The sequence below is a fragment of the Drosophila guanche genome, unplaced genomic scaffold (genome assembly GCF_900245975.1).
Source record: "Drosophila guanche unplaced genomic scaffold, DGUA_6, whole genome shotgun sequence".
NCBI classification, from domain to species: Eukaryota; Metazoa; Arthropoda; class Insecta; order Diptera; family Drosophilidae; genus Drosophila; species Drosophila guanche.
In genome coordinates, this window is record NW_022995745.1 from 8,661,231 (window position 1) to 8,674,344 (window position 13,114).

General features: G+C 45.8%; 1 protein-coding gene across 2 annotated transcripts in view; it reads left to right on the forward strand.

Moving 5' to 3' along the window:
• LOC117581135 overlaps positions 1-10,999 on the forward strand; it is a 50,831-nt gene extending 39,832 nt beyond the window's left edge. Inside the window, exons 5-10 of one of the 2 annotated variants that reach the window (XM_034268061.1) lie at positions 2,437-2,700; positions 2,737-3,100; positions 4,360-7,599; positions 7,672-7,855; positions 7,925-8,044; positions 8,130-10,999. In XM_034268061.1, the coding sequence (XP_034123952.1) occupies positions 2,437-2,700; positions 2,737-3,100; positions 4,360-7,599; positions 7,672-7,855; positions 7,925-8,044; positions 8,130-8,316 (4,359 nt within the window). In that variant the 3' untranslated portion in view covers positions 8,317-10,999. Of the gene's footprint in view, positions 1-2,436; positions 3,101-4,359; positions 7,600-7,671; positions 7,856-7,924; positions 8,045-8,129 lie in introns of both variants that reach the window. The other variant, XM_034268060.1, reaches the window with a different exon arrangement.
• The last annotated feature ends 2,115 nt before the right edge of the window (positions 11,000-13,114 follow it).

A 13,114-nucleotide genomic window follows, 5' to 3' on the forward strand; every position in this document is an offset into this window, starting at 1 on the left:
TACCACTACTCCTACCACTGGCTTGCACACAGTCAACCCCTCTATTATCAATATGCCTCGCCCCCATCGCAATCGTTTTTGAGACAAAGGACCCAACATGGCACTGAGGTCTCTGTGGCAACCATTTTTTTGTGCCCCAAAATAAATAGGCGGCAGAATCATCAGCATCAGCTATCTGCATTGCATTCGGTTTCAAGTTCAAATTCATTAAAAATGGGTAACAAGCCGCTTCTCTCTTTCGCTCCCTCCTTTGCCACTCGAATGGAGAAGCCTCCCCATAGAAGTGGTCTTTATTTATGAGTTTCAATTAAAAATGTTTTGATGCACAATGACCGTCTGCTCCTGCTCGTGCTCTTGTTCCCTGTTCTGCTCCTCCTTTTGCCTTCCGCATTTATGCAACTGCTATCAGGGATGTTGTTTCCTGAGTCGCCCGTGGCCAAACTGAAATTTCCCCTGAACAGGAATTCGGATATGTATATAGACACATATGTAGGATTTGGTCTGATGTGGTCGTGTAAGCGGAAATTTATGTTTAACATAATGACCAGAGCGCACAGCACGTACAGGATGAGGACAGCCTCAAAATTTGCATATGTACACTAGGAACATGTGAATGTCATGTCCATAATTCTCAACTTTTTGTAATGCTTACAGCGGAAGTAGATCGAGGAACAGGACAACGAGACTCTGGGCACAGAGTATAATGCATACTTATATACATATGCATGTAAACAGTGATTATACACAGACGGATGTTGTGATTACAGAGGGATTTACATTTGTGACAATATGGACTGAATTCTTGGGGAAGCCAGGGAGATAAGAATATTACATGTACATACATACATACATACAGCTGTGTGCAATGAAATAGTAGTGCCACACCTCACCACTTTCAAACTTGTTTTTAAGACATTTTCAAACATCCAAATAAAACAAGTGATACCTTTTTAGAAAGCTTGAAATGTACACATTAGAAACCAGAAGGAATCCTGTAAATTTTGTATTCCATCTTCGTTTTTTACATGACTTTGCAAAAATACCCATAAAAAGTGATGTTCAATGTTCAAAAAAACCGAAACTTAAGTTAATACCCATCTTTCATGCTCTACATGTTTCTTGAGGTTTAATATTTAGTTTTTTATCAATTTTGATTTATTTTCTTTCTTGCTCCCGTCTGGAATAAATCAATAAGGTCCTGCCCAAGCTTCAATAGGATTTTATCTAATCATTTTTTAAACACTGGCTCTGACTTATCTCTGGTAGCCGGAATTGCATTTATTATAATGTTTTGGCATTCCCCTCATAAGATTTTGATGACATTCAGATCCAGGGACTGATTTGAACATGGAAAATTCGCAGCGACATCATCTGCTACAGCAGCAGCCCAGCAGCAGCAGCCGAACAATTTCTTGGGCTTTCCTGAGTATTTCGGATCATTATCTTGTTGAAAGATCCTTTTTAAAGATGTCTTTTAACTGGAATATGAATGTAATGTATGAAACAGCATACTTTGCCCACACAATTTTGTGAAATACTTCAACGAAAGGATAGGAAGTAGCACTTCATATGGGCTGGAACTCATAGGGCTCAACCCAACATGCCCAATACAGGTTTTTTCAAGAATTAGTAATCTAATCTGATGTCTGTGAAGGCCAAACATATTCTTTTTGGTATTTCTTACCATATTATACAACTTAACACTCATCAGTGAACAATATTTTTTTGTCACTGTGACACAGCTTAGCCACATGAGTTCTTGTGAACTTTAGCCGTACACCCTATACCTTCAGAACCAAACTCGTAGCTTTCTGGGACTTCTTGCAATTAAATAATGTCTAGTCAGTCGAATACTAACTGTCATAACACTTACAGAGCGATATACAATTGTTTTCATTAATTTTGCGGATATTGAAGATAAAAGATACGTTTTTTTTTCATAAAAGATCAGTTTTCAGGGATCTTCTTCAAGTTAAAATGATTAATTGCAATAGTAAGAGCACATTCAACTTAGTTTTCAATTCCATTATACCTCTTGGCTTTAGTTTTTAATCAAAATCTTAGGTATCCTCTACTGGAGCAAACAATGCTTTTAAAGCTCAAAACAAAAAAAAATACAGTCATTTCCAAACATTTCTTTGGTTTGTTAAAGCCTACTACTATGCTGCACTACTATTTCATTTAACACAACTGTGTGTATATCTATATATGTATATGCTTAAATATATCTATAAGCATGGTGCTGTGGGTGTTGTGAACCCTTGGGAAAGCTTATAATCGCGCAAGCTAGTTTCCATTTGCATTTTTTCCCTTCTCCATTTTCCTTTCAATTAAATGCCAACAAATTGAAAATTAAAATGCAAATCAAATTAGTTGCAAACACATGCTAATGACGCCTCCCTGCCCGCAACCCAATCTTCTCTTTATTTCCGACAGCTGCCATTCGGGGAAGCCCAACAAGCGACGCAGCAACCTGCAGCAGCGGCAGTACCTCCGCTACCAGTCCCCTTGGCCACTTTGCCCATTCAGCAGGCGGCAATTGCAGCGACATCATCTGCTACAGCAGCAGCCCAGCAGCAGCAGCCGAACAATAACAACAACAACACGCACATCGGAAACCAATTGGTGCACCAGCAGCAACATTATAACAAAACATCCAACAACAATAACACGTTGCCAGTTGGAGCACAACAAGTGCAGGACCAGCAGCCCCAGCAGCCCCAGCAGCCCCAGCAGCCCCAGCAGCCCCAGCAGCGTGCAACATTGCAACATCCGCCGCTGCCCAACAGTAATATCAAACAAGCCTCAGTGAAGCTAATAGAAGGCTACTCTGATCCGAAGGACACGCGCCACCACAGCGGCAACAGCCACCACAAGAAGGTATACCATAAGAAGGTCAAGCGCCGCACGGCCCCCAGCCAAAATCGACACCCACAACAGCAACAGCAGCAGCAGCAGCAGCAGCAGCAAAAGCTGCAACATACATTGCCGACGCCGCGCAGCTCCCAACAGCAGCAGCAGCTGCAGCGCCATTCCACCTACAACAACAACGATCACCAGTACCAACGGAAGGATAAGCGGAATAGCCACTACGATTCGGGTGAGTGTGTGTTGGCAAGCATAAGGGAGCAATTTATGGAATTCATGGAACATTGAATTCATTCATTTATAAGAAAAGGAGTAGCAACGTTGTGAGATCAAAGACAATCCAAGAATAAAAAAATATGGATAACTCTCATATACTGATTTGGCAGACGGCAAGCACAACTTCCAAACCCCTGAAATATGACAGCGGTTAAATCTAAAAATAGAATGCGCTTGCATGTGTGAGTAGGTTTCCGAAACGAACATACGTATTTTCATAAAATTTCTTCTTCAAAAATTATTTTTCGATTGACTGGTTGGAAAAAAAAAATCTTATTCTCTGTATTTGTATTCAATTTCTTCGTATTATGTAGTACTTGAAATATTAAATTATAACCAAAAGTAAATTATTCCAACTGCCCTAATTTCTGTTGCTTGCTTGTTGTAGCTCATTCGTCGACACTCTTCCTCGTTCAGTGTGCGTATATTGGGGAGGGTGGAAAGCCAAAAGTGCGTGTTGGCGTTGGAAGTGATTAGATAAATGTAGATGACAGATGTAGAAAAACTGTCAAATTCGAAAAAAAAACACTAAGGTACAGATATACTGATTGAGTACCGGGTATAAACGTTTTGAGGCGTACAAAGCGTCTCCTCACAAGCGTCCCTACTCGTTTGCTTTTACTTTATAGAGTGTAGCAACTAAACAAAATTAAGATCACCTCAACATTCCTGAAAATACACATTTTACAGAGCATTTGCCGAAGTAATGCCAACTTTCCTTATTATTTTTCATTTGAGTGTATTTTTTTTTTAAATTTAACATTAGGGGCGTAACTAGTTAAAGAGTGGAAAGTGAAGGAGCAGGAGCAGGCCTTCACTGAAGGATGACAATTAAAAGGAGCCCGAAATCCAGTTAATTTTCTAGCTTGGGATGCAGAAACTTGCGGCAAAGTCAGCTTCGATTAGCCAAGCGGAAAATGGAAAATGCAGTCTCTGAACTTGCCTTGGGGCAGATCTCAGACTATACTCTTAGGAATGGCGTTAGAATGAAAGGAGGACTCGTGGGCGGTGGGCGGTTGGCGGTTGCCGGCTGGATGCTAGTTAGGGGGTTATCCAACCGTCAAATAGACTACTACGGCGGCGACGACTCTGTTCCTTTTGCGTGGCTCTATGCTTAAGGCCTTCTTTGTGTTAGCGCGACTTAATTGGAAACTGTCAACGATGTAGTCGGCGTCAGCAGTGTTACAACTTTTTCTTATTCTCTTTTCTCGGCAGAGTCCTCTGCGCCCAAGTCCTCCGATGAAGAGGCGGACATAGACGAGGAGGCTGATCAGCCCCAGAAGCAACAGTCACAGCCGAAGCAGCAACAACAGCAGCAGGCCCCGTCCCAGACTGAAACTTCTGGTACAACTCCTGGAACGGTTCTCAATTCGCCAGATTCCATATCGGACGATTTGGTGCGCCCACTGCCGCCCCAACTACAACGGATCCCACGAAAGCTGACCGTCGCCCCCGCAGCAGAGTACGGCAAACGTCAACCTTCGCCCTACTACTACTCCGATCTCCTCAAGAGCCGCGACAAGGATAAGGACAGGGACAGAGAAAAGGCCAAGAAAGAGGCCAAACAGAAGTGCCGACAGTCGACGGCCAGCGAGTCGCCGCAGCGGAGAACAGAACTACCGTGTCTGGGTGGCTACCGCAAGAGCTCCAGCTTGGATGTGCGCCAGCAAGAGCAAGGAGAGGAGCCGCCGTCACCAGCATTAGGAGACAGCAACGAGGACAACGAAAACAAGGAAAACAAAGCAAACAACGACGACAAAGCCGACGACCACAGCCACGGTCAGAGGGAGAAAGAGGCTGACCGACAGGGAGAAGAACCGCCGGAGGAAAACGATCGTCTCGAGGAGGAAGATAAGTCCGGGGAGCCAACTGGCGGTGACCAGTCGACGCCCAAGCGCTACAGCTTCACGGAGGAGGGGGTGCACATTATCCGGTGTGAGACACCCAGCACCAGCACATCGGAGGAGTCCGACTGCAGTGAGTGCCTGAAGCGGCGCGAGTGGCATGCCCGAGCGTTGGCCCTAGTCCGCAAGACCTGCAACGTCCAGCCACGCCACCAGTCCCAGTCTCATCCATCTCCATCCACTAGCAGCGAGCTCCAGCTGCAGTTGAAGCACTGTGACGCCGGCGAGGGGGAACTGCTCAAGTGTTGCCCCCCGCTTCCTGCGAACGCCACGAACCCCACAGCCGCGACCCCAGCGGAGTCTTCGCCGCCGATGCCACCGCACCGTCTGCTCGGACCAGCAGCCGTGTGCGGAGCCTGTATTGCCACCACCCAAGCCGGAGGCGGAGGTGGATCTGGAGCTGCAGGTCGACTGAGCGATGAGCCGGAGGAGGAGCTCGAGGAGTATTTCCGGCCGCGCAGCATCTTCTATGTGCACCCGCATGGCGTGCACGAGTGCGCCGAGTGCGCCCCGATCCCAATCCCGATCCCGCTTCCCCTGCCGCTGCCACTGGTTCATTCTGAGAAGCTGTTACTGAGCGGACGCTCAGCATCACAGTCCGTCAACACGCTCTACGGGGACGACGAGCGCGAGGAGGAGGACGACGACGACGTCGACGCAGACGCAGACGAAGGCGAGGAGGAGGACGATCCCGACTCGGACATAATGGCCAACCGCAGGCGGCAGATATACGAGACGGCCTTCGACTGCAAGATAGCCAAGTCGGACGACGACCTGGACGAGGTGGACCGCATAACCAACCATTCCGTGCTCCTCCAGCTCAGCAACGGCAACAGCGAGACCGTTGCGGCGGCTGCGGCTGCGGCGGCCAAAGCAAAGAGTCGCCTGGAGTGTAAGCGAACAAAGAACTCAAAGAACCAGGCCCTGCAGGAGCAAAACAGCGATGGCCACGCCCACGTCCAAGTGCATCAGGTGCAGGCAGAGCTGGGAAATATGCAGCTCGAAGGTGATCACCAAAATCAGAACCAGAACACCAACCCGGCGGCGGCAGTGGGAACGGCAGCGAGTGGAGCCAGTGCCTCCAGCACGCAGCAGTTGCCAGTTCGGGGCTACACGCCCTCGCCACCCTCGACGGCACCGCTGCCCATGAAGTTTCCTGGGAAACAGGAGCGCTACTTGAACAGCATCAAGAGCGCCCCCAACCTGCCCGCCACCAATCCTGCCCATCCGCGGCTGCGCGACCTGCGCCTGCCCCTCCAGGGGATGCGCCTCCACCAGCAACAGCAGCCGCAGTCGCAGCAGATGTGCGCGTCCAGCAACGACAACAGCCTCACCGACAGCGCCTACGTGAATCCGCCCTCTACCAACTCAAACTCCGCTTCGGCCGGGGCCTCGGCCTCCGCATCAGTTTCCGTCACAGCATCTGCTTCGGCCGCCGCTCGGCGGCCACGCTCCTTTGTGCTGGAGTCGGGCCGAGTCCTGGAGCTGCGGCGCAGCGCCCAGCCCCACCCGCAGCAGCAGCGCCAGCACCACCACCACCACCATCACCATGCCGCAGGTGTATCGGCAGGACGACGCACCCGCCACGGCCACGGCCAGGGTCAGGCACAGGGACCCAACTACAGTTCCACGGAATCCATAGCCACATCCAGCAGCGGGGGCAGCATGGAGTCGCTGCGTTCGAGTACCAGCGAGGGCAACCGGAGCACGTCAAGCTCAGAGTCGCGCCACTCAAGCTCTCTTAGCTCCCACAGCTCGGAGAGCGGCAGCTCCAGCGTGGCGTACCCGCTGCGGCCGGCACCTCTCCTACTGCACTCAAAGCTGCACATCCTCAGTCCCATCTCAGACAAGTCCTCGCAGGAGCCGGCCTCGGTCAGTGCGTCCGAACAGTCACAGCAGCCACCCCAGAGCCAGCCGCAGGCCCCTTCCCAGGAGCAGCAAGAGGCCCTCGTGCCGGGCACCTCAGCTGTCGCCACCTCCGCTCCGTTTTCGTCCAGGCAGCAGCGCAACCAGCGGGGAGGAGGTGCGGCGCCCAACAAGGCGCTGCTGCACTTGGCAGACGAGCTGCTGGGCTCTGACAGCGGAATCTCGCTGCATTCTCGTGAGGAAGGTAAGCCGCTGCCTGCCCTGGCCGTGCAGCGCCTCACGCTGCCCAAGCTGCAACTCATTGGGGCTGAGCCCGTCAGCCAGGGAGCCGGCGGGGGATCCTCGGCCGCAGGAAGCTCAGGCACGGGCACTACCACCGGCGCAGGAGGAGCATCAGGATCAGCCAACGTTGGCATTCCGCAGGAGCTGCGCGACCTGCCGTTCGACATGCCAAAGCTGCGGCGACGCAAGACGCTGCAACAAGAGGCTGCCTGCACATCCGGGAGCGCCACCTCGGTGGACCTTGGCGAGCTGCCCTTCGACATGCCCAAACTGCGGAGGCGCCTTCGCGCCAACCAGGCGGATATCAATAACCTACTGATGCACAGCACCGAGTCCAGTGGCATATCGCAGGCTTCTTCCAGTCACTCGATGCGGGAAGATCAGAAGCTGGCCAGCAAGATAGGTAGGATATAGTCGTCGATATCGGAAATAGTTACCCCACTAGCTCCACTCTTTGTACCTACACCCCACACAGATACAGCGCTCTTCCGACAAAACCTCACACTGAATCTGAGTGAGCCGCGGCAAGCCGCGAAACAGTTCGGAAGCCTCGACCTGCGGGGCCTTAATAGCGCCAAGGAGCTGAACATAAATATATGCCAGAGCTATGTGACGGCTGTGGATCTGATTGATGTCAGCATACCGCTGGAACGGCAGGGGTAAGGGATACTCTTTAGTCAATCGATTTAATCGATATATGCTAATCGATGAATATCTTGGCATTTCAGTTGGTATCACGGCGCTATTACGCGCATCGAGGCGGAGACAACGCTCCGTCCACTGTCAGAGGGCTCTTTTCTGGTCCGAAACTGCGAGTCCACCAAGCAGGATTACTCCCTCTCTCTCAAGTGAGCGTGTAACCAGCGACATACTGTCACTCCATGTCCAATATCTTTCTAATCGTTCTCTCCACCCGTTTCTATCCGTCACCAGGGGAGCCAAGGGCTTCATGCATATGAGAATTCAGCGCAACGAAACGGGACAGTACATCTTGGGGCAGTTCAGCCGTCCCTTCGATACAGTGCCTGACATGATTCGTCACTTCTGCCTCAACCGGCTGCCAGTGCGGGGTGCCGAGCACATGTGTCTGATCGAGCCTGTCATTGCGCAGCTACTCTAGGAGGATCGTCCCAGCGCAGTGGAGCAGAGGGAGCAGCAGTCATCGCGATCGGATGGAAACCAAACAGAATTACATATTAATAGCATATAGAGGATATATAGGAACAAACAAAATACAACATACAAAGCGAATGCACTAGTTATACATACGTATATGTATATGCCATAGTTTTAAACCGAACTTGCAATTATTTTTCTTCCCAGGTTATTTTTTGTATTTGCATCGATTTTGTACATCTACGATCTACAAAACATTAAGACAGAACCCCTCCCATGCACACACTCACACACCTCCTCCCTCTGAGACACAAACTATTGTAGTTTAGCGTTTAAAATACGTAGCACATTCAGACAATACCAGAAAATGACAGAAAAAAAAACAATATTTATATAGAAGGCATATGTACAACCAAACATAAAATGTAGTATATACATATACATACATACATATATAGTATATACAGTATATACATATATATTGATATTGATATAAAAGAGCACTTGACAACAGTTGCTAGACGTAGTACAGTACGACACACTCGATATAATATGATACAAGAAGAACGCGAACAACATTTTTTTAGATGTGTTTACACAGTGGATAGCAACAGCAGCAGCCGCAGAAGTAAGAATGGATGGGACTACTCCTGCCAGAGGCAGTGGCAGAGAGCAACTCACGTTTGGTTAGAGGTTTGTGGTAGAACACACAGATCTTACTACTTATCGATCAATACTTAAGCAACTTAAGAAACTTTCTGTAGCACACACTGACGCTCTGCACCAAACACACTTCTTATACACACACACATACACACCAATGCCTCCACAGAAGGCCCCACCTCTGGTTGTATTTTAGTTGCGCTCTCCGCTTTTCCCGGTCACTAACGGTAGTGTGGGGCATGGGTCATGGATACCGCTTAGGGCACGATTACGCTAAGAATGAAAACAGTTTCAAGTTTCAGCAAGCAACTCTAAAAATTTGTTGATTAATTTTATGTTACGATGAGGAAAACGGGATAAAACGAGTAAAAGGAAAGCAAAGACAAGAACGATAATGAGAAAGTATATGAAATATGTAAATGTACGTGTAGGTTATGCAAAGAGGATTCAAAGAGGAGCCATTGTGTCATTTTTTTGTCTTAGCTGTAGGCCAGAGGTAGATGACTCTCTCGTACGTAGAAGTAGGACGCTCAAAGCGCTCTCAGTTGGTTGATGAGTTGAATCGATGAATGAATGTAGGGAGAGATGGATGAGGGATATGGGTGGATGGGGCAAGGATATAGCAACGCATATGAAAAAGTCGGTTTTAAGTGTTAGTTTCTAATTGAGTAATTGATGAGGGGAAGCGTGCAAGTGCGAGCGAGGAGCAAAACTATATACGTATGTATATAAATTTATACATTATGTATTGTGAAAGCAAAAAAATTATACATACACATATATATACCTACTATTTATATTTCTATATATATACACGACATACAACTTAAAGAGCAGTCAATGGTTTTTTGGTTCCAGTTCCAAGAGAAGCAACTTTGCAGTGCCAGTGTCAGTTCCAGGGTCTATCCCAGTATACCCAGTATCTGCCCCAGTGTCAGGATCTAACTAATTATCGTTTCTAGCAGTTTATTTTCTGTACCACCTTTGTACCGCCGAGCATTACGAGTATATTATTATTACATTGACATTGTATGCTATGTGTGCAACAACTGAATACCAGTCACTTATCCAGAGCTATGTATGTTTTCTACATTAGTTGTATATGTGTGCCAAAGTATTACGCTAGTCTTATGATATATGTATCTTATTTTCGTTATGTTGTTTTTTTTTGCCTAAATTATAATCCCAAGCAATCCGATGCCGTGCAATATACGTTTATCCTTAACTAACGTTTGACTAATTTGTGACTAATTTACGAGTAGCTTTAGGTTTTCCATACTAGTAGATACGGGTATGTGTGCAAACAATTTGTCCATCAGATGTCAGACCACATTCCTGCTTCCGAGGCGATAGTTTTCCCATTTTCCGTACTCCCTTCCCTTTCCGCACCTGGCAAACGTGTTGGTAAACAAAGCTGCGTCAATTTGTAATCGGCTTTTGTAAATATAAAACAAAAAAAATACAAACATATACTATATACAAAAAAAAAACACTTAAAAACTCGAGTGCATACAAGTACAGTACGATTTTATTTGAAATACAACCAGCATAAGATTTCAACTTCACATAGTACGAATAGCAGAGTTAGCAGTGCAGCTGCACGTGCATTGTCCATCTGTTGCATCGAGAACAGCCAACAGCATCCCAAAACAATACCAATACCCATACATACATACATACAAAGCGATGTATTTGAGGCTTCCGTAGCAGTAAAGAGCGAACTAACCCTTACCATCCTGGTAGAACCTCAGGGGGATATCCACAGGTTCACAAAAAGGAGCCCCTTATAGCACACATCCGTTTTTTCATGATGAGTGTTGATAAAACATTCGTTTCAATTTCTGTTGTGTATAAATGTTCTTAGTCTTGTACTCGAACTATCTCTCTCTCTCTATTTGGTAACCAAATAGTATCTGATATCTGATTAATTTGATTAATCTGAATACAATTAATAATACACGCTGAACAGCAACAAATCTAACAAAACTAAACCGTAAAACCAGCCACAAAAACAACAAGAACAACAGCAACAAATAAACCAACAAAATGTATTTAGCAAAAATAATTATAAAAATTTAAAAATATAAAAAAAAAATCATCTTTTTGTACTGATTCTTTTTCGTTTTAGTTAAACATACATATGTATACATAATGTGTGCGAAATATGTAAGTTACTTTAAAATGCTTATGATCTGCTGTCAAATCTTCTTCGTTGGGTTTGTTCTATTGTTTTCTGAGCAGATGTTCTCCTTAATGGAAACTACAAAGTACAGTAGAAAATCCAATTAGGTTCCGTTATAATATAAACTATAAGGGATGTGTGAGACGCTTCTTACGCGTCACAACTTTTATACCCGGTACTCAGTACTACATCTGCACCTTAGCGATGTTTTGTCAAATTTTACTAAAAAAGAAGTAGACAGTAGATGTAGATGTTGTGAAAAGTATGGTAGTGCGAAGAAATCCAGCGAGGGGAAGGGATCTGGGTGTGTGACGTCTGAGCACCGTCTGCGTCACCGGCGTGTGTCGTCTTCGTCTCACAATTATTCTCTTACACGTTTTTTGTTTATATTCGACGCCCTGCCCCACCCAAATCGGTGACGCAATTAATTTCTTCATTCTGGCTATAATAATGATCCAATCGGATCCCAATTTGGTGATCTGTGAGATATGGTCTACGGAATGGCATTTTTAGTTTTCTCGTATCTTCAAAATTTCGAATATCTCATATTTTTCACGATTTGCGGGGTCGGAAGGGCTGCCCCCTTTATATATTTTATTTACTCATTATATTTTAAATACACTTGTAACCGTGTGAGCATATATAAAAGTCTGGATGTAAAATTTGGTGACTCTCGCTTTTATAGTCTCTGAGATCCAGGCGCTCAACAAGACGGACGGACTCGGCTATTGATGCTGATCAAGAATTGATATACTTTATGGGGTCGGGGGGGTCATACTACCGTTATTCCCCACAAATACAATATACCATATTTAAAGAAAGTACCAAAATTTCAACTTCATAACTTCAAAAATCATAAGTTTATGGACTTGAAGTGGCAAAATTTCATCTTCAGTGATGAGGACAAATTTTAATTTAGATGGTCCAGATGGATGTCAGTATTACTAAAGTAGGGACCGTAATCATTATAAGTTATATTTTAAAAATCATTCAATGATCATTTTGTTTCAGTTTTTACTGACTGCTTTATTACTTTTTACATTCTACTCTTTATGCTAACTTGGTTTTTTGAACCTTAAGCGCCCTCTAGCTGTCAAACCTGTGTTCGAAAAGCTGCTGTTAACAGCACGTTAGCACCCTCTGTGGGTTATTCTTCACTTTTCGCAGAGGGTACTGAGGCGAATTTGCACATATGGGATATTCTTGGCATATTCTTAGGCATTTCTTGTTTAATATTATTTCAGAATTTGTAGTTCTTAACATTTATTATTCAAATATGATATATGTATGTATCTTTTTATACCCGGTACTCGAAGAGTAAATATGGTATATTTTATTTGTGTGGAAAATTTATGTATGTAACGCAGAGAATGAAACGTTTCCGACCCCATAAAGTATATATATTCTTGATCAGCATCAATAGCCCAGTCGATAGAGCCATGTCTGTCTGTCCGTCCGTCTGTCCGTCCTGATGAGCGCCAAGTACGCAGAGACTATAAGAGCTAAAGCCACCAAATTTTGCATCCAGACTTCTGCATGCTCACACTGTTACAAGTGTATTTCAAAAATGAGCCCCGCCCCCTTCCGCCCCTCAAAAGGGCGAAAACCTCCCAAATCTACAATTTTGAAGATAACAGAACCCTAAAAACGCCATTCCGTAGACCATATCTCACAGATCACCAAATTGGGATCCGATTGGATCATTATTATAGCCAGAATGAAGAAATTAATTGCGTCACCGATTTGGGTGGGGCAGGGCGTCGAATATAAACAAAAAACGTGTAAGAGAATAATTGTGAGACGAAGACGACACACGCCGGTGACGCAGACGGTGCTCAGACGTCACACACCCAGATCCCTTCCCCTCGCTGGATTTCTTCGCACTACCATACTTTTCACAACATCTACATCTACTGTCTACTTCTTTTTTATTAAAATTTGACAAAACACCGCTAAG